At 37.5% G+C, this 20586-nt stretch overlaps 1 protein-coding gene across 1 annotated transcript in view; it reads left to right on the top strand.

Moving 5' to 3' along the window:
• STIL (STIL centriolar assembly protein) overlaps positions 1-20586 on the top strand; it is a 71250-nt gene that overhangs the window by 8778 nt on the left and 41886 nt on the right. Inside the window, exons 3-10 of the mRNA XM_053575966.1 lie at positions 1640-1752; positions 2056-2243; positions 4036-4283; positions 8317-8400; positions 9556-9642; positions 13967-14117; positions 15469-15578; positions 19339-19453. Of these exons, the coding sequence (XP_053431941.1) occupies positions 1640-1752; positions 2056-2243; positions 4036-4283; positions 8317-8400; positions 9556-9642; positions 13967-14117; positions 15469-15578; positions 19339-19453 (1096 nt within the window). The remainder of the gene's footprint in view (positions 1-1639; positions 1753-2055; positions 2244-4035; positions 4284-8316; positions 8401-9555; positions 9643-13966; positions 14118-15468; positions 15579-19338; positions 19454-20586) is intronic.

Genomic DNA, 20586 nt, shown 5'->3' with positions numbered 1-20586 from the left:
AGGTTAATACGAAGGATGTAAAGTCTCCATTTTTTTTAATGGCTGAATAGTATTCCATGGTATACATATACCACAGTTTGTTAATCCATTCCTGGGTTGGTGGGCATTTAGGCTGTTTCCACATTTTGGCGACTGTAAATTGAGCTGCAATAAACAGTCTAGTACAAGTGTCCTTATGATAAAAGGATTTTTTTCCTTCTGGGTAGATGCCCATTAATGGGATTGCAGGATCGAATGGGAGGTCTAGGTTGAGTGCTTTGAGGTTTCTCCATACTGGGATGTTGAATTCTATGTAATGCTATTTTAGCATCAATTGAAATGATAATAGTTTTTGTCCTTCATTCTGTCGATAACGATGTATCACATTGATTGGTTTTCTCATGTGGAGCCATCCTTGCATCCCTGGGATGAATCCTACTTGATCATGTTGAAAAGTCTTTTTAATGTATTGTAAAATTTGATTCGTTAAAGATTTTTGCATCTGTGTTCATCAGAGATATTGGCCTATAGTTTTTTTTTGTTGTGTCTTTGTCTGGTTTTGGTATCAAGGTTATATAGACCTCCTTGAATGAGTTTAGGTGTATTCTCCCCTCAGTTTTTTAGAATAGGGTAAGTAGGATTGGTATTAGTTCTTCCTGGAATGTTGGTAGAATTCATCAGTGAAACCTTCAGGACCTGGACTTTTCTTTGATGTGAGACTTTTTATTACTCCTTCTGTCTTATTATTGGTTTATTCAGGTTATAAATTTCTTCTTGGTTCAATCTTGATAAGTTGTATGTATCTAGGAATTTATCCATTTCTTCTAGGTTTTCCATTTTATTGGCTTGTATGTGTAACAGTTGCTCATAGTCTCTAATGATCTTTTGGATTTCTTAATGTATCAATTGCAATGTCTTCTTCTTTTTTTTTGCAGTTTTTGGCCAGGGCTGGGTTTGAATCTGCCACCTCCGGCATATGGGGCCGGCGCCCTACCCCTTTGAGCCACAGGCGCCGCAATGTCTTCTTTTTCATCTCTGATTTTATTTATTTTGGTCTCACTTTTTTCTTAGTTTGACTAATGATTTATTGATTTTATTTACATTTTCAAGAAACTTTCATTTTGTTTGTGTTTTATATTGTTTTTTAGTTTCAATTTCATTTATTTCTGCTCTGATCTTTATTATTTCTTGTACTTTGGGGTTTGGTTTGCTCTTTTCTAGTTCTTTGAGATACATCAGGAGGTTGTTTCTTTGAAGTTTTTCTACTTTTCTGATGTAGGCACAGAAATCACAAAGTTTAATGTTATAAACTTTTCTACTATGCTATTAATATTTAAAGTCCACAGACCATGTATAAACAAATGGATGTGACTGTTTGAATTGTACTTTATTTACGAAAACTTGAGACTGGCCTCATAGTTTGTCAATTCCTGCTCTGTTTCATAAAGTGAAGTAAATGCTTGGAGAACAACTATAGCTTCAATGTCTGCTTTTTGTTGGTTTCCAAGTGGACCTCCTTTCCTCCTGCCTTCAATCCTGAAATTTCTTAACAATGATATTTTAGAAGTTATGTGTTATATTTTAGGCAGCATTTTATGGCAGGAAGGTTTTTTAGGATATCATATCCATCACATTGTAAAATATTTTTTTATTTTTTCAGAAATCCAAAGCTTGTGGTGACTGAAAAGACCATTCGACTTGCTTATCGCCATGCTAAGCAGAATAAAAAAAATCGGGCATGCTTTTTACTTGGTTCTCTCACAGTGGATGAAGGTAATATACTTTAAAAAAATTACTTGTATGATATAATAGAATTTATATTTATTGATTCAGCCAACTATTGCATGTGCTTTGTGCTAATTTTATTTGCTATGCAACAAGGATATAAAGATGAATAAAACCATCCATTACAGATTTAACAATCTAGTCAGGTGGAAGAACACGTAACCAAGTCATTTTTTAAAGAGTTTGCTATACTATTGGTATGAACGTAGTACTTGGCTGTAATGTGGTTTTGCTTGATTTCATGTTTTTAATTTACGTACTGTATGATAGCTATTATATTTTGTTCTTCAGATGAAGAAGGTGTGACATTGATACTAGATCGTTTTGACCCTGGTCGAGAAGTACCTGAATCCTTAGAATTAACCCCTACTGCTCTTCTTCCTGGGGACTTTTTGATTCCATGCAAAATTCAAACCCAGGGACTTTGTTCAAGGGAAGTGATAGTTTATAATCCAGATGACTTCAGTTCAACTTTTACGGTGAGATTCATTGATTATTCTTAATTCAACCCAAGAATCAAGCTGTGTTTAATATGATGTATTTTAATAAAGCTGTATTTAGGAAGTATTCATTTATATATATATTTATTTAAATAATTATGTAATTTATATATTTTTAAATAAAATATTATATTTTAATATAATTAAATTATATTAAATTAATAAAATTATAAAAAATTATATATTTTTAATATTTTGTTTTGGAAAAAATATATTTTTTTGAGACAGAGTCTCACTTTCCCCCTCAGTAGAGTGCCATGGTGTCATAGCTCACAGCAACCTCAAACTCTTAGGATCAAGCAATCCTCTTGCCTCAGCCTCCCAAGTAGCTGGGACTATAGGTGCTGGCCATAAAGCCTGCCTATTTTTAGAGATGAGGTCTCGATCTTGCTCAGGCTAGTCTGGTACCTATGAGCTCAAACAGCCCACCTTCTTTGGCCTTCCAGAGTGCTAGGAAAACAGGACAGAGCCACTCATCATGATTTCTGACTGAATTGTCATGGACCTAAAATCTAATCAAATGTGGTTTCTGAGGACAGAAATCCTAGGTAAATGATGTGGGTAGAATTCCAGAAGAAGATACAGTGTGACCAAGATAGGAGAGTTCAAAATGTGCTAAGGGTAATCTTAAGGTTGTAATTTTTTGCTGGATTTGTGGTCAATCAAACTGGTATATTAGTTTGGCTATATTATAGAAAGTCTGCCAGGCAAAGGAGCTTCAATTTTGTCATATGGGACATGTAGCCATTAAAGATTTTTTGTTTTTAGTTTTTGAGACAGAACCTCAAGCTGTCGCCATGGGTAGAGTGCTGTGGCATCACAGCTGACAATAACCTCCAACTCCTGGGCATAAGCGATTCTCTTGCTTCGGCCTCCCAAGTAACTGGGACTACAGGTGCCTGCCACAACACCCAGCTATTTTTTGTTTGTGGTTGTCATTGTTGTTTGGCAGGTCTGGCTGGATTCGAACCCACCAGCTCTGGTGTATGTGGCTGGTGACTTAGCCGCTTGAGCTATAGGTTCTGAGCCCATTAAAGTTTCTTAAAAGAGGAGATTTTGTTGAATCAGATATAGTTAATCTGATAGGATAAGCCGTCTGGAGTCAGAGAAGGTAGCTATTGCAATAGTTGAGCGTGGATGAAAAAGGGATATATAGGTATTAGCTTATAGTAGAGGGGTAGTTATAAGGACACAGTGGGCACAAGGAAACAAATACAAGGAAGAACCAGCTTAATAATTTGGGGTAACAAGAAAGGAGTCAAAAAGGAATGGACTTTAAATTCTTCCAGGCTGAGTCAGAATTAATTTATGTCCATTTCTTCCCGTGTAGTAACTATTTATTGGGAGTGACATTCCCCAGTAAGAATTTGAAATGCATAGCCTAAGACCTTGTCTCTACAAAAAAATGGAAAAATTACCCAGGCATGGTGGTGTATGCGTATAGTCCTAGCTACTCAGGAGGCTGATGATGCCACTGCACTCCAGTGCAGAAGACAATGAGAGCCTGTCTCAAAGAAAATTTGAAGTGCTTCTAGGACATCTAAGTTGGAAATGTATAATGGAGCTTAGGACAGTAAATCTTATTTGCTTTGATATAATTGTTCACATAGATTTTTGGTCACATGGACAAAATGAGAACTGAAATGTTACAAATCAGAACTAAATTTTGTTAGTGTAAGATATATGTGTATATGCCACAGTATAAATTTAACTTTAGAGATATGGACACATTTTGAAGTTTTAAAATAATTGTTTAATATTGATTTCTCAGGCTCTGCAGCACCACATATGTAGCAAAGATTCCTTGGACTGTGGTAAGCTGCTTTCCATAAGAGCTCATTTCACTTGCAGGGAGAGTTTGGACAATGTGGATTTTGACTTCCATTGGGCAGCAGTAACTCTAGCAAACAACTTTAGGTGTACACCTGTGAAGCCCATCTCCATTATCCCAACGGCTCTTGCAAGAAACTTGAGCAGTAATCTGAATATTTCTCAAGTTCAAGGGACTTATAAATATGGGTAAGTCAAAGATACATTAATCCCATGATCATATCAATGTATACAGTTATGATTTAATAAAAAAAATAATAAAAAAAAAACAAAGATACATTAATCCACAATTTTTGGTATTTGTTGTATTGGGATATCCATGTAATGTGAAATAATTGTGTAGTCAGTTTATAAGCCAGAGATCTGGAGGCTTGATCAATAATCAGGGAAAGCAATTATTAAAGTTGTTAATATTTGCTGAATATGGAGTTTTGTTTCTTTGTTTCTTTTTCTTTTCTTTTTTTTTTTTTTTCCCCCAGACAGAGTCTTTCTCAGTCACCCCAGGTAGAGTGGGGTGGCATTATAGCTCACAGCAACCTCAAACTCTTAGGCTCAAGTGATTCTGTTACTGCAGCTTCCCAAGTAGCTGGGACTACAGGTGTCTGCCACAACACCCCACTAGTTTTTCTACTTTCAGCAGAGATAGGGTCTCACTCTTGCTCCGGCTGGTCTTGAACTCTTGAGCTCAAGTGATTCACCTGCCTCTAGCAGTGCACCACTGCATCCTGCTAATTTTTTATTTTTAGTAGAGACAGGTTCTTAGTCTTGCTCAAGCTGGTCTCGAACTCTTCTGCTCAAGCAATCCACCACTCCCAGAGTGCTAGGGTTACAGATATGAGCCAGCACCCAGTCATGGATTTTCTTTCCATGAGTTATACCCACTAACTACAAAAATTGATGGTAAAAGTTCTATTAAAATTGGTTGATGTTTTATGATGTTAAACTGTAAGGAGAAATTACCTTCTTTGCTTAAATTTTAGTGTATTTTTTTTTAAACTATAATTTGACTAATTATGAACCTAAGAAAGGCTGGAGTATTTATTTATAATGTTCAGTTTTAGCTATAAGTAATAAGCTTTATTGATAGAGAAAGGGAATAATTGTCAACTACTCAAGGGTATAGTTTACTCACGTAGCTCGAGCAAAATCCATTCCAGCTTCCTATCACCACTCTGGGTTTCTTAGGAAAGGTTACCCCAAATGCATGCTTCCGGATCCTCACCTACTTTATTTGTCTGTTGTCTACTAAAGTAGGTTTAGATAATGTAAGCACCCTGTGCTTTAAAGTTTGACCAGAGGCAGCTCTAAGCATTGTCCTTATTTCCTTTAGCACTGACTCTACCCTAGTTCCTGTTTGGTCTTTAGAGTTAAAATGTTTGCCAAAGTACGCTCAACTGCAAGTCTTACCCTCTAAAAATGCCTCTTCAAAAGAAGATGAGAAAAAGAGGATCCCTGGAGCAATAAGAAAGGTCCCATTTTGAGTCCCAGACTCTGGTTAAAGAGACACTTTCTGGTTGGGATGGCTCAAAGGAAAAAGTGCTGATATATCGCAAAATCGTGGAGTGGTCAAAAATCATAGTGATCTTATTAAAATTAACAAAAAAAAATTTTTTTTTTTTTTTAGTACTCATGCCCATTTATTCATGCAGCATGAATTTATCTTTGAATTATCCATCTATGACTCCTTGTTATGCTGATTATAACTGGGGTATTCGATATTTTATTCAAACATATATTCCCCTTGTCCCTTTATATCTGGAATTATCTATTAAATTTGTGACACTTGCCTTTTCCTCCAACACATTCATGTATTCATCCTAGTACTTATTAGAGTCCATTATGGAATAGGTATTATGTTAGGGACCGGAAATAAACAAATTTTTTAAAAACTGTGCTTGGGCCAGGTGCAGTGGTTCACATCTGTAATTCTAGCATTTTGGGAGGCCAGGAGTTAAGACCAGCCTGGGCAACATAGTGAGACCCCATTGCTGTAAAAAAATTAAAAATTTTTAAAAAGTAGCTAGGTGTGGTGGCTCATGCCTATAATCCTAGCATTTTGGGAGGTTGAGGCAGGTGGATTGCTTGAGCTCAGAAGTTCAAGGCCAGCCTGAGGAAGAGCAAGGCCCCAATCTCTACTAAAAATAGAAAAACTAGCCAAGCATTGTGGTGGGTACCTGTGGTCCTAGCTCTTGAGAGGCAAGAGGATCACTTGAGCCCAAGAGTTTAAGGTTCCTATGAGCTGTGATTCCAGGGCCCTCTACCAAGGGCGACAGAGTGAGACTCTGTCTTCAAAAAAAGATTATGTTTTAGGGTCATAACAGCAATAAAGTACATTATATCATTAATGATGCTATCAAGACTTTATGTCACTAATGACATTGGTTTTTATTTCTGTGATTTAAAACCATAACAGTGGCTGGGTGCGGTGATTCATGCTTGTAATCCTAGCACTCTGGGAGGCTAAGGTGGGTAGATTTCTTGAGCTCATGAGTTCGAGAGAGCCTGAGCAAAAGCAAGACATCCCCCACCCCCATCTCTACTAAAAATAGAAAAACTGAGGCTAGAGGATAGCTTGAGCCCACAGCACTCTACCCAGGGCAACAGCTTGAGACTTTCTTTGTCTCAGGAAAAAAAAATTAGTAAAACCATAACATTAAAAATAACTCCAAAAAATTTGATTGCAGTATTTCATACCTTAAAACTTTATTCCTTTTTTTTTTTTTTTTTTTTTTTTTTTGCAGTTTTTGGCTGGGGCTGGGTTTGAACCCGCCACCTCCGGTATATGGGGCAGCTGTCCTACTCCTTTGAGCCACAGGCTCCACCAAAACTTCCTTTCAGGGCGGCGCCTGTGGCTCAGTCGGTAAGGCGCTGGCCCCATATACCGAGGGTGGCGGGTTCAAACCCGGCCCTGGCCAAACTGCAACCAAAAAATAGCCGGGCGTTGTGGCAGGCGCCTGTAGTCCCAGCTGCTCGGGAGGCTGAGGCAAGAGAATCGCTTAAGCCCAGGAGCTGGAGGTTGCTGTGAGCTGTGTGAGGCCACGGCACTCTACCGAGGGCCCTAAAGTGAGACTCTGTCTCTACAAAAAAAAAAACAAAAAACTTCCTTTCAATAATATAATAACAAAGTGGAAATGTAGTATAATGTTCTTTTATGGAAAAAGCTTTTGGGTTTTAGCATGATGTTTCCAAAGTTCTTTGACAGTGGTTGGAGGAATATAGGGCTGATTGTACCCCCCCAATTCAGTTTCCTTCAGCAAGAAGTCACATCTGCTGCAGACTGCAGACTTGTCAAGTCACCTGGATGCTTGAACACTTCCAGTAATAGGAAGTTCACTTTTTCAAGGGAAACCTATTTGGTTCCAAAATTGTCTACCATAATGTTAATGCTTTTTTTTTTTAGAGACAGAGTCTCACTTTATGGCCCTTGACAGAGTCTCACTTTATGGCCCTTGATATGGCCCTAACCTCTAGCTCCTGGGCTTAGGCAAGTCTCTTGCCTCAACCTCCCGAGTAGCTGGGAATACAGGCTCCCGCCACAACACCCGGCTATTTTTGTTGCAGTTTGTCCTGAGGCCGGGTTTGAACCCACCACCCTTGGAATATGGGGCTGGCGCCCTACCCACTGAGCCACAGGTGCCACCCAATGTTAACACTTTTGATTAAAGTAAATTGTAAATAAAATTGTAGAGCAAAATTTTTTTAAGGCTGGGCACAGTAACTCTAGCCTATAAACCTAGCACTATGGTAGGCTGAGATCAGAGGATCCTTTGAGGTAAGGAATTTGAGACTAGCAAGAGCCCATCTCTCCTTAAAAGAGAAAAAATTAGCTGGGCCTGGTGGCAAGCACTTGTAAGTGTCAGCTACTTGGGAGTCCAAGGCAGGAGGATAGCTTGAGCCCAGGAGTTTGAAGCCGCTGTGAGCTCTGATGACACCACTGCACTGTAGCTCAGGTGACAGAACAAGACTATCTGAAAAAAAAAAAAAAAAACTAAACTAAAAAGATGGATAATCTTCAGCTATCATTTTTAATAGAAAGAAGTTTTAAGACATTAAATCTCTTTAATCTCTTCCTTTTACCAAGTTGAGTACTTTGAGCTGTTTTGTTTGTGTGTATTTATGTGAGAAAGACAGCGTTCATTTGAATTATCCTACCTAAAATAAATTTAAGTACTCAGATTATCACTTTTAAACAGTTATTTTTACATGAATGTCTTCTGTTTAGATATCTCACCATGGATGAAACACGCAAATTGTTACTTTTGTTGGAATCTGATCCCAAGGTTTATTCTCTACCATTGGTGGGCATGTAAGTGTGCATTATTTATGAAAACTTAGCAGCCAAATATCTATTCAAATGTACATGATGTGCATATGGATCACTTGTACTATGCATATTTAGATCATCTTATAAAGCCAGAAAGGCCAGTAGTTTTTAAGCTTTCTTATTTAATAGTAGAATCAGCTAAAATAAAATTTTGCCCAATCTTAGGAAGAACTCCAATACACAGGGTGGCCATAAAGTTCATGTGTAATTTTACATTGCACACTTTTAAATTGCGTGAACTTTATGGCCATCCGTAATATAGATAAATGTTGAATTTTTCTGGTTGAAATTGAAGGCTTAGAGCCCTATTTCTTCAGCCTTCCCTCATTACCCCTTGTTCTTAAGGAACCTTGAACCCAGGGTTTAAAATAGCACGATTTAAAATCTAGTGCTAGGCAATCTTACAGAAATTCCCTTTAGTGTTAATAGTGTTAACGGCTTTCTCTTTTAGATTTAGTGCTTAATGATAGTTAGACAGATTATTACAAAATTTATATCAGTATTTATCAAGCACTTATAATATACATAGTATTCTGTTTGCTTTGTTGAACTTTAAAGCTTCTTCTCAAGGAATTAATAACCACAGATGTTAAAAAATTTAAATATTCACACATATAAGAATAAATACTGAAGTATATGATTTACTATGAAGTGAGCTGTACAGACAGTGAACAGTACTAGTATTTGCAAGAAAAATAAGCTAAGAGGCATTTTCTTAGAGAAGGCAAACTTGAACCAGACCTTTAAGTATTTGGATAATAGATGAAAAGATTGATGGAGAAGGGAACCCATGTTTGGAAATGACATGTACAAAGTTATTGAGAATGTACAAATGTTTTCTGGCTTATGAAATCTCTTTTATTTTATTTTTTTTGGTTTTTGGCCAGGGCTAGGTTTGAACCCGCCACCTCCGGCATATGGGACCGGCGCCCTACTCCTTGAGCCACAGGCGCTGCCCGGCTTATGAAATCTCTTGACAGTATTTGCTATGCTCCTGGTTTGGTCAATGGGTTATTGATATTTAAGTGAATATTTAGTATTACTATTAATATCTCATATTACCTTGAGCATAATGTAATCTAAAATATGTTAATTTATAAATTACTATAGCTTTTAATTTCTATTCTATTCTTTTAGTTGGCTCTCTGGAATTATACACATCTATAGTCCTCAGGTGTGGGCTTGCTGTTTGCGGTACATGTTTAATACTTCCATTCAAGAAAGGCAAGTGATATTTTATTCTGTAGTAGTTTATTTTCATCTTTTCACCTATTCATAGTTTATTGGTCTCATTTAAAAGGTCATGTAATGCCTTAGCCTTTTACAATACTTGTAAACAAGTATAGTAAGAAAAATAAGCTATATATAAATGAGAATAAAACCAGGTAAAAGGGAGGTGCCCGTAGCTCAGTGGGTAGGGCGCTGGCCACATACACCGAGGCTGGCAGGTTTGAACCCAGGCTGGGTCTGCTAAACCACAATGGCAACAACAGCAACAAAATAGCCAGGTGTTGTGGTGGGTGCCTGTAGTCCCAGCTACTTGAGAGGCTGAGGCAAGAGAATTGCTTAAACTCAAGAGGTTGAGGTTGCTGTGAGCTGTGACACCACGTCACTACCGAGGGCAACATACTAAGACTCTGTCTCAAAAAAAAATAAAGAAAGAAAGAAAAAGACAGGTAAAATAGATGAGGTTGCAGTATACCTGAAAGTATTAAGGAATTTACTTGTCTATACAACATACACTTTTTAGGGATGGAAAAAAGCCCTAGAGCTTATCCACTATAGCATCCTATTTTATAAATAAAGAGAATAACTTTCACTGAAATGACTGCAAATGAGTTTGAATTTGTTACTTTGCAAGTGTTTTATTAAGTTACGCAGTACATCTGGTAACAGTGAGAAACATTTGAAATGACATTTAATTTTATTCCTGGAACTAAAGTAAACATTAAAGTGAATAGTTGGGGAAACTTTATTTCTAGCCTCAGTTCCTCATTTAATTTTATTTTAACCATGGTGCCACAATTTTCCTCTTCCATTCAAATGCGAAAGTCTGTTTTTGTTGACTTTGAGTGGCTATGATAGACTTTTTATACAAAAAACCCTTTTTATTGGGAAGACAATACAAGTACATGATAAATTAGATATTCACAAAGATACACAGTAAAAATAACTTTCTCCATTTTCTCAGACCACTATTAAATGGTGCCTTGTGCTTCCTTCCTGAAGTCTTTAATACAAAAATAAGTGTTTCCTTGTCCCAGCCTGTAAAAATAAAGTTAAATAGGAGCATATCATTCTTTCTTTTCTGTATATTATTTTTTTCTCTGTATTATTATACCTTTGAGATTATTATATCATGGCGTATACAGATTTTAGTTATATTTTACAACTGAATGACATACAATATATACTGTATTTTAAAAACTGGTTCTTTTGTCTTATAAGCAGTGGTAGACTGACGGTCTTATGTGTACATCTTTGTTTGTGCTAATATATATTTATGGGGTAAATTTTCTCTTCCCCTCCCCTCCGCTCTTTCCCTTCCCTTCTGACAGAGTCTCACTTTATCACTTTCAATGGAGTGCCATAACATTATAGCTCACAGCAACCTTAAACTCAAATGATCCTGTTGCCCCCAAGTAGTTGGAATTACAGGCACCCACCACAACACCCGGCTATTTTTAGAGACGGGGTCTCGTTCTTGCTCAGCTTGAGCTCCTGAGCTCAAGCAGTACACCTGCCTCAGCCTGCCAGAGTGCTAGGATTACAGATGTGAGCCACCACACCGGTCTGTAGGGTAAATTTCTAAAAGTGTTTTTTCTAGGCTATAGAATATCTAATTTTAAATTTGGTAGATATTGTCAACATTGCCCTACAAAAAGACTATTTATTGAGCACCTATTATATACCACAATACATTCATGATACTGGGGATAAGTAGTAAACAAAATAAAATCCAGCAGAGATAGGCACGAAACAGAATAAGTAAAATAAATGTTTTTTGGGTTTTTTTTTTTTGAGACGGAGTCTCAAGCCTTCACCCTGGGTAGAATGCTGTGGCGTCACAGCTCACAGCAACCTCAAACTCCGGGCTTAATTGATTCTCTTGCCTCAGCCTCCCAAGCAGCTGGGACTACAGGTGCCCACCATAACACCCAGCCGTTCTTTGGTTGTACTTGTCATTGTTATTCGGCGGGCCAGGGCTGGATTCAAACCCGCCAGCTCTGGTGTATGTGGCTGGTGCTCTAGCTGCTTGAGCTATAGGTGCTAAGCCAATAAATGGTATTTTAAAAGTTAGGGAGTTCTGTGGAGAAAAGTAAAGCCAGAGAGGAGAATGTTGTGTGGGAATGATAGTGGCAGGTAAAAAGTTGCAGTTTTAAAATAGGTAATCAAGGAGGCAGAGACTTGAGATGAGGGAGTAAACCACGTGGTTGTCTGGGGCAGTGTCCCAGGCCCTGGCTCCATTAAATGCAAAAGCTCTGGGTGAAAGATAACTTTTCATCTAAAGAAACAGCAGGAAGGAGGCCAGTGTGGCTACAGAGGAGTGAGGGAAAGTGAGAGTAGCATGAGAGGAGCTCAGAAAGGTAAGCCATTGTTAGACCTTTTTTTTTTGAGACAGTCTCACTTTGTTGCCCTGGGTAGAGTGCTGTGGTATCACAGCTCAAAGCAACCTCCAACTCTTGGGCTTAAGTGATTCTCTTGCCTCAGCCTCCCGAGTAGCTGGGACTACAGGTAACCACCACGACACCCGGCTATTTTTGTTGTTGTTGTTGCAGTTGTCAATTGTTCTTTAGTAGGCCTGGACCAGGTTCGAACCCCCAGCTTTGCCATAGTTGCCAGCATCCTAACCACTGAACTACAGGCACCAAGCCTTTCTTTTTTTTTTTTTTTTTTTTTTTTTTGAGGTAGAGTCTCACTTTGTCACCCCTCGTAGAGTACCATGGTGTCTTAGCTCACAGCAACCTGGGCTCAAGCTATTCTCTTGCCTCAGCCTCCCAAGTAGCTGGGACTACGGGAACCCGCCAGGACACCCAGCTATTTTTAGAGGCAGAGTCTTTCTCTAGCTCAGGCTGCTCTGGAACTCATGAGCTCAGGCAGTCTACCCACCTCGGCCTCCCAGGCTGGGATTACAGGTAGGAGCCACCTTGGCTGACCCCAGTACTCTTAATTACTGCCATAACTTAGGTTGGTACTCTATGGCACTCTGAGTAGCGGGCTTGTCTGACCCCAGGGAGAGGAATTAAGCAGGTCAGGTATTCTGCCTCTCCATCCTCCACTGCCTTGTTTTGTTGGTTGGGTAACATACCCCAAATTATTTCTTATTCAGTATTTTACAAAGTAGAGATAATTACTGAAAGTATTTTTAGATAGTTTTAGTGTATATGTTAAGGACTGTTGATGACTTTACAAATATTTGTGGAATTATTTAGTGAATAATAAAATTAATGTTCATTTTATCAGTGTTTAAAATAGTGAAATAAATGATTTAAATATTTATTTTTAAAAGTCTAAGTAATGAAAAATGGCGTATCTATAAAATGGAATACTAAAAAAGAATAAAGGCTAGGAATGGTAGCTCACACCTGTAGCTCTCAGCACTTTGGGATGCTAAGGCAGAAAGATTGCGTAAGGCCAGGAGTTTAAGACCAGCCTAAGCATCGTAGGGAGGCTCTGAAGGAATTAGCCAGGCATTGGTTGGGCAAGGTGGCTCATGCCTGTAATCCTAGCACTCTGGAAGGCTGAGACAGATGGACTGCCCAAACTCAGGAGTTCGAGATGAGCCTGAGCCACAGCCAGACCTCCTTTCTAAAAAAAACAATAGATAGCCAGGTGTTGTGTGTGGCAGGTGCCTATAGTCTCAGCTACTTGGGAGGCTAAGGCAAAAGAATCGTTTGAGCCCAAGAGTTTGAGGTTGTTGTGAGCTAAGATGCCACAACACTCTACTAAGGGTGACAAAGTGAGACTCTGTTTCAAAAAGAAAAAAAATTTAGCCAGGCCTGGTGACTCCCAATTACTCAGGAGGACAGTTTGAGGCCAGGAGTTTGAGGCCTGTGTGCTATGAGCTATGATGATGCTACTGCACTCAACCATGGGCAATAGAATGAGACCCTGTCTCAAAAAAAAAGAAAAATGAAATAAATAAATAATAAAAAAGAATAAAGAGGCCTGTGATATAGAATATTAACATGCAAAGAGATGCAAAATAGATAAAATATTTGTGTATGCCTAAGGAAAATTCTGGGAGTATATACACTAAACTGGAGAGTGGGGTGGATAGTTTTCATATTCTATGTCATACTTTTCTATTATTTGGGGTTTTTACAAGGGATATATATTTCATAACAAAATCATTTTAAAAATTACATATCAATAACATTAAAAAGTAAGCAGTAACATTAAAAAGTAAAATTTGCTCCTCAGATTTCTTCCAGTAATTAGATTCTTTAGTCAATCAATTAGCTTGATTGGGAGATTTCATATGGAATTCATGAGTATAATATTGTTATCCTCCCTAAATTTTAATTAAATAGCATTTCTTGTCCAGGGTTTTTTCAGAATCTGGAAATTTCATCATAGTTCTCTATTCTGTGACATATAAGGAGCCTGAGTTTTATGAATGCCTCCCTTGTGATGGCAAGATACCTGACCTTCAATTTCAGTTACTAACCAGCAAGGAAACATTACATCTTTTCAAAGTAAGTGACTGATTACCAAGTACTTTAATAATTTGACCTAGTTATTGACATCAATGACTTGTTGGGGTTGTACTTTGGTAGTTTAAACCTAATAGCTTTTATTCTTTAAAATAGTGACTACTTTTTTATTTTAACTAGGCTTTATTTATCATTAGTCTTACTGAATATAACTTTGTTTATGATTAGTTTTTGTTCAGTAAATCCTAAACTGTCTTCAGAATTATAATAGAGGATCAGAAGTTATCCACAGAATAATTTGTCCATATTTTTCTAAAATCTTTGAAGAATAGTTTATCTGTTGTATCATTTTATATTTTGGAGGGTTAATTTTGTGATCTCAGTGTTTTGTTTATCCTGTGTTATTTAAAAGTATGTGGGGGCTGGGTGTGGTGGCTCATACCTGTAATACTAGCACTTTGGGAGGCGAAGGTGGGTGGATCACTTGAGCTCAAGAGTTCGAGACCAGCATAAACAAAAGCAAGACGTGTCTCTAAAAAATAGCCGGGCATTGTGGTGGGTACCTGTAGTCTCAGCTACTTGGGAGGCTGAGGCAAGAGGATCACTTGAGCCCAAGAGTTTGAGGTTGCTGTGATGCCAGGATACTCTACCAAGGGCAACAGAGTGAAACTCTGTCTCAACCAAAAAAAAGTATGTGGGAATAACAATGGTTTTTCACACTTAAAGGTCAGTTTTTATGTAATATGTGTTATAATCCAAGGGATTAGAATAGATTGTTGTTACACCTAACAGAATACATAGAAATGCATCTACATGATGATCACAGAAAAAGTAGATCTTTGAAACTATAGGTATCATTATATAAAAACTTTCAAAGACTATTTTTCAATGAAATGATTATTTTAGTTCTAAGACTAATAAAGTATATTTTTTGTTTTATTACAAAAATATCGAATACCTATAAATAACCATGTTTCTACTCAGATCTTATTTTGTGACTTCTTCTAGATCATTTATAGGTTATATCAATTCATGAATCAAATTTTTATGTTTTAATTGTAAATATAGTATTTCAACTATGATCTAATAATTTCTTCTTTTTCTTCTAATAATTTATTTCTATTTTATAAACACATACCATTTATCATTTTATTGTTTAGTGGTATCTTCAGTTCATAGGTACTGTATTTACTAAATTCCTATGTTCTAATACAGTGATTAAGTTTTCACTTTTACTTATGTAGTAGAAAAATGGACAATTTACAAAGGAAGGTTATAGTTACAGAAATCAGAAGTCTATGCCTCCCTCACCCCAATGTTCTTCTCATCTAAATAGATTTATCTAGTGTTTTTATGTAACTTAGATATCAAAGTATGACATACTTCATTTCAGAATATTGAACCTTCTGACAAAAATCTAATTCATTTTGAACTGAGTGTTGAAAGTCCAAATGCCGAAACTGAGTTTTTCGACAAGGCTTCCAAAAATCTTTCAGTTAAGAGGTAAAAGTTTTTTTTTTTATTGTGTGTACTTGTTTTGATTACGTTCATTTGTTTTTTATGAGTAATTAAAATACATCTCCAATTGTTCCTTTGACCCACTTTACATCTTTGCTTTAAGTGTATTCATTCATATTCACCAGACAGATGACAATTTTAATGAAATGACAACTCCCAATATGGTTTTCATTTGAGTTAAATTATTAATAGGAAAAACAAAAAGTATTTGTCAAGAAATAAAGTTGCTTTCTATCACCCCAAAAAGAAACTCTGTGCCTGTTAGCAGTCACTCCCAATTCTCCTTTTGCCCGACCCCTGGAGACAACTAATATACTTTCTGTCTCTATGGATTTGAAATACATGAAATCATGCAATACATGGCCTTTGTCTGGGCTCTCATCATGCTTTCAGGGTTCATCCATGTTGTAATATGTATCCGTTCTCCACTCATTTTTTTTTTTGTGTGTGTGTGTGTGTGTGTGTATCTTGCCCCCATAAAGTTTGACACACACCAAGGCCCCACTCCCCCTCCCTCTCTCCACTCATTTTTGTGGTTAAATGATACTGCATTATATGTGTGTGTACCACATTTTGTGTATTCTTTCATCAGGTGATGGACAGGGACAATGACTTTTAAATACTAAATTATAAATTCAACATTAGTGTATCTGCAATTATAATTGATAATGTCAAGATTATAAAGATTATACAAGGCATAGGGCGGCACCTGTGGCTCAAAGGAGTAGGGCGCTGGTCCCATATGCTGGAGGTGGCGGGTTCAAACCCAGCCCTGGCCAAAAACTGCAAAAGAAAAAAAAGATTATATAACGTATGAACAGAATGATGTGTAGAAATAATGTGTAAATTATTTGTCATTATTTCAGGCAAGTGTAATTATTTTCCAAGGCCCCTTCTGGCACTGGCTTTATGAAATATGTGAATATAGTTTTGTTTTGTTTTTAAGACTAGTCAAGTGCAGTAGTGATGGGGGAGGAAGAGTAGAACAAGGAGTTCAATCTGTAACTGACTTGTGAACAGTAAAGTGAGATAACGCAATATTTTGGAACAGCCAAAATACTGGCTTTCATCAGTAAAATTTAGATTGTTATGCATTAGTTTAAATTTTGAATGAGAACAATATTAGACAGGTATGAAATTATTTGCCACTTTTTTTTTTTTTTGAGACAGAGTCTCACTTTGTCACCCTTAGTAGAGTGCTGTGGTGTCATAGCTCACAGCAATTTCAAACTCTTGGGCTCAAGTGATTCTCTTGCCTTAGCTTCCCAAGTAGCTGGGACTACAGGCGCCCACCACAACGCCCGGCTATTTTTTTGTTGTTGCAGTTTGGCCGGGGCCAGGTTCAAACCCACCACCCTCCATATATAGGGCCAGCGCCCTACTCACTGAGCCACAGGCACCACCCTCCTTGTAGTTTTAAATCTGTACCTATCAGATAAACTATTATAAAACAACTTCTCTGCCTAAGAAAAACTATTAAAGCAAATACACTTAAAGAAAATGAAATAAGGGTTTATGACTTCTTGTATCAGTATATCCTACCTTGTATGGTAAAGAAGATAATTATTGCCGGGCGGCGCCTGTGGCTCAGTGAGTAGGGCGCCAGCCCCATATGCCGAGGGTGGCGGGTTCAAACCCAGCCCCGGCCAAACTGCAACAAAAAATAGCTGGGCATTGTGGCGGACGCCTGTAGTCCCAGCTACTTGGGAGGCTGAGGCAAGAGAATCGCGTAAGCCCAAGAGTTAGAGGTTGCTGTGAGCCATGTGACGCCACGGCACTCTACCAAGGGCGGTACAGTGAGACTCTGTCTCTACAAAAAAAAAAGAAGATAATTATTGCCTTGTTTTAGTTGTGGTTCTCCAGAGAAATAGAAACAATAGGATGTGTGTATACAAAGAGAGGAAGGTGTAAGTAGTTGGCTCCTGTAATTGCAAAGATTTGGCAAGTCTGTAAGGTAGGGCAGTAGGCTGGAGACCCAGGTAAGAGTTATAGTTTGAGTCCAAAGGCAGTTTTCTGGCAGAGTTCCCTCTATCCAGGGAAGACAGTCTTTCTCTTTTAAAGCTTTCAAATGATTGATTGAATGAAAGCCACCAAATATTATGAAGGGTAATGTGCTTTACTTGAAGTCTACTGATTTAAATGTTAATCTCATCTACAAAATACCTTCACAGGTAGAAACATCTAGAACAGTGGTTCTCAACCTATGGGTCGCAACCCCTTTGGAGGTCGAATGACCCTTTCACAGGGGTTGCCTAAAATCAGATATGTACATTACGATTCATAATAGTAGCAAAAAATGCAGTTATGAAATAGCAATGAAAGTAATCTTATGGTTGGGGGTCATCACAACATGAAGAACTGTATTAAAGGGTTGTGGCATCAGGAAGGTTGAGAACTACTGATCTAAAATAATGTTGGCCTAATATCTGGGTATTATGATCTCGCTAACACATACATATAACCATCACAATCCTATTTTAGCTTTTGCATTTTATGTGCCAGGTGATGTGCTGACGGCTAGGGATAAGGTGGTATATACAACAAATGTGGAATTGGTCCCTTCCCACATGAAATTTATAGTCCAGTGATGGAATGTTGTATATTCTCCATATTATTTGAGAGCTTTATTAAATTATTATTTAATAACTTCAGTTAAAAGTTGCCTTAAAATACTGCTTTCTTGGATGTTCTGGGAGAACTTTGTGGACCTAGCACAGACCCGCATGCCTAAACACACCATGCAGACATTCTAATTACTTGATTGCAAAATACCTCACACAGAAAATACTGTGGAGTGTCTGCCTCTCTAGACTACCAGAGTTTGGGGCAAAGGGCTCCTCTACTGTCTGATCTTCAGATCTACCTTGGGATTTCTGTTGTTATCCCTGCTAGGGAGAATTCAGCTTGCGTGAAACAGGATGCAGGGTGCTTTCTTAGGGATCCATTAATTCTAAGCACTCTTAGCTTCATTCTGGCTTATCTTTTCATTTCCCTGGTACATCCTGTTGAGGCTTTATCTAGGATATTAAAAAATTGATGCATATATAGCCCGGCATTGTGGCGGGCACCTGTGGTCCCAGCTACTTGGGAAGCTGAGGCAAGAGAATCGCTTAAGCCCAAGAATTTAAGGTTGCTGTGATGCCACAGCATTCTACCCAGGGCAACAGCTTGAGACTCTGTCTCAAAAAAAAAAAAAAAAAAAGATGCATATAATTAACCAAGTCTTTATTCCCAAACACTAATTTCACCTTTTGAAACTTAGTATCAGCACTCAGAATCTTTTTGTGTTCTGCTGAGTTATGCCATCTTTGATACAATACTTCCCACCACAAATGTTAAGTATGGAAAATGTAATTCCTTATTTGGTATAATAGCGTGTTTAATACAATGAGTGTGCATCTCTATAACCAGATTGTAATATTTTTGACAACAAATGCAGTCTTGTTTATTTCTCCATTCATTGAAGTGATTAACCAGAAGTAATTGCTGATTTACTATGACAATAATACAAGGTCAAACTTGCCATGTTCAAGCAAATGGGATAGTTTAATAAGTATGAGTCTGACTGGGCCATCTTTCCTAGTCAGCTAACATTGACCTGAAAAATAAAATTATCTGTGATTGTCAGGTACTAAATTAAGTGATCCAAATACTACTGTTAATTATTAAAAGGCTTTATTCAATTTTAAGAAGAAAGAACACTAGATTACTGAAGTATTTTCTTTTCTCTCCTTTTATTCTTTAGGTCTTCCCAAAAGTCATCTCCTGGGAAAATACCAATAAATGATCATGATTCTGGTGTTGAAGATGAAGATTTTTCCCCAAGACCAATTCCTAGTCCTCACCCAGTGAGTCAAAAGGTATCACTGATGATACATGAATTCATCTTTGTGAGTAGAGACAGAAAAGTCTCATTGTGTCAGAAGACTAAATAATATTACCTAAAATGTATAGTCATTGTTATCTGTATCTATATGGTTATATCTTGATTTTTTTTTTTGGTGGTTCTTTTTTTTTTTGGCCGGGGCTGGGTTTGAACCTGCCACCTCCAGCATATGGGACCAGCGCCCTACACCTTGAGCCACAGGCGCTGCCTGGTTATATCTATATAGAGAGATAAATACCTCCCAAGTACCTACAATTATTGTTATGTGTATTTAAATGTATATATGTACACATGTAATATATATGTAACAAGTACATATAATTATTTCCTAAGAAAACTGAGGCATAGATTGGTTAAATTATCTGTCCAACATCACACAACTAGTAAATAATAAAGCTGCGATTCTAATCTAGGAGGTTTGTTTTTGAATCTGGTGTTTAGCATTCTATACTACCGTCAGAGCTTGACATTGGTTTTCATTTCTGTATTCTGGGACAGCATTCTTCATACTTTCAGAGGTTAATTGTTAATAACCCTTGTCATAATTTTTTGATTGCTACTACCAATCAGTGGGTTATTTTAGAATTGTTGTTTACCTTAGCTGGACTAATTTTTTATTTTAGAAGAAAAAAGAATGAGAAATATTTTTTAAAATTAATCAAATTTATCATAGCAAATATTTTGTTTACTCTCCTTTTTTCCAACTCTGTTTGTTGATATCAGTAGAAGGAAAAACAGTGGGTTACTTTACTTAGTGGAGAAATAGTTATTGGAAGATTCTTTGTTATTTAAGGTACATAAACATTTGCCACTAAATATATCAAAGCATTCTACCTGTGATAATTTTTTTACAGACAGAAGTTTAAAAAAAAGTCTATTATATTAAACAGCTTTTCATATTGTGTCCTATAATATAAGCAATGTTAGTTTTTTAATAAAAAGAGTTCCATTATTAATAAGTTTAGGAAATGCTGGGTGGCGCCTGTGACTCAGTCGGTAAGGCGCCGGCCCCATATACCGAGGGTGGCGGGTTCAAACCTGGCCCCGGCTGAACTGCAACCAAAAAATAGCTGGGCGTTGTGGCGGGCGCCTGTAGTCCCAGCTACT

Source organism: Nycticebus coucang, chromosome 22 (assembly GCF_027406575.1).
Source record: "Nycticebus coucang isolate mNycCou1 chromosome 22, mNycCou1.pri, whole genome shotgun sequence".
Lineage (NCBI taxonomy): Eukaryota > Metazoa > Chordata > Mammalia > Primates > Lorisidae > Nycticebus > Nycticebus coucang.
Note: the sequence above shows the minus strand (reverse complement) of the source record. Positions and strands in the feature narration are given on the sequence as shown.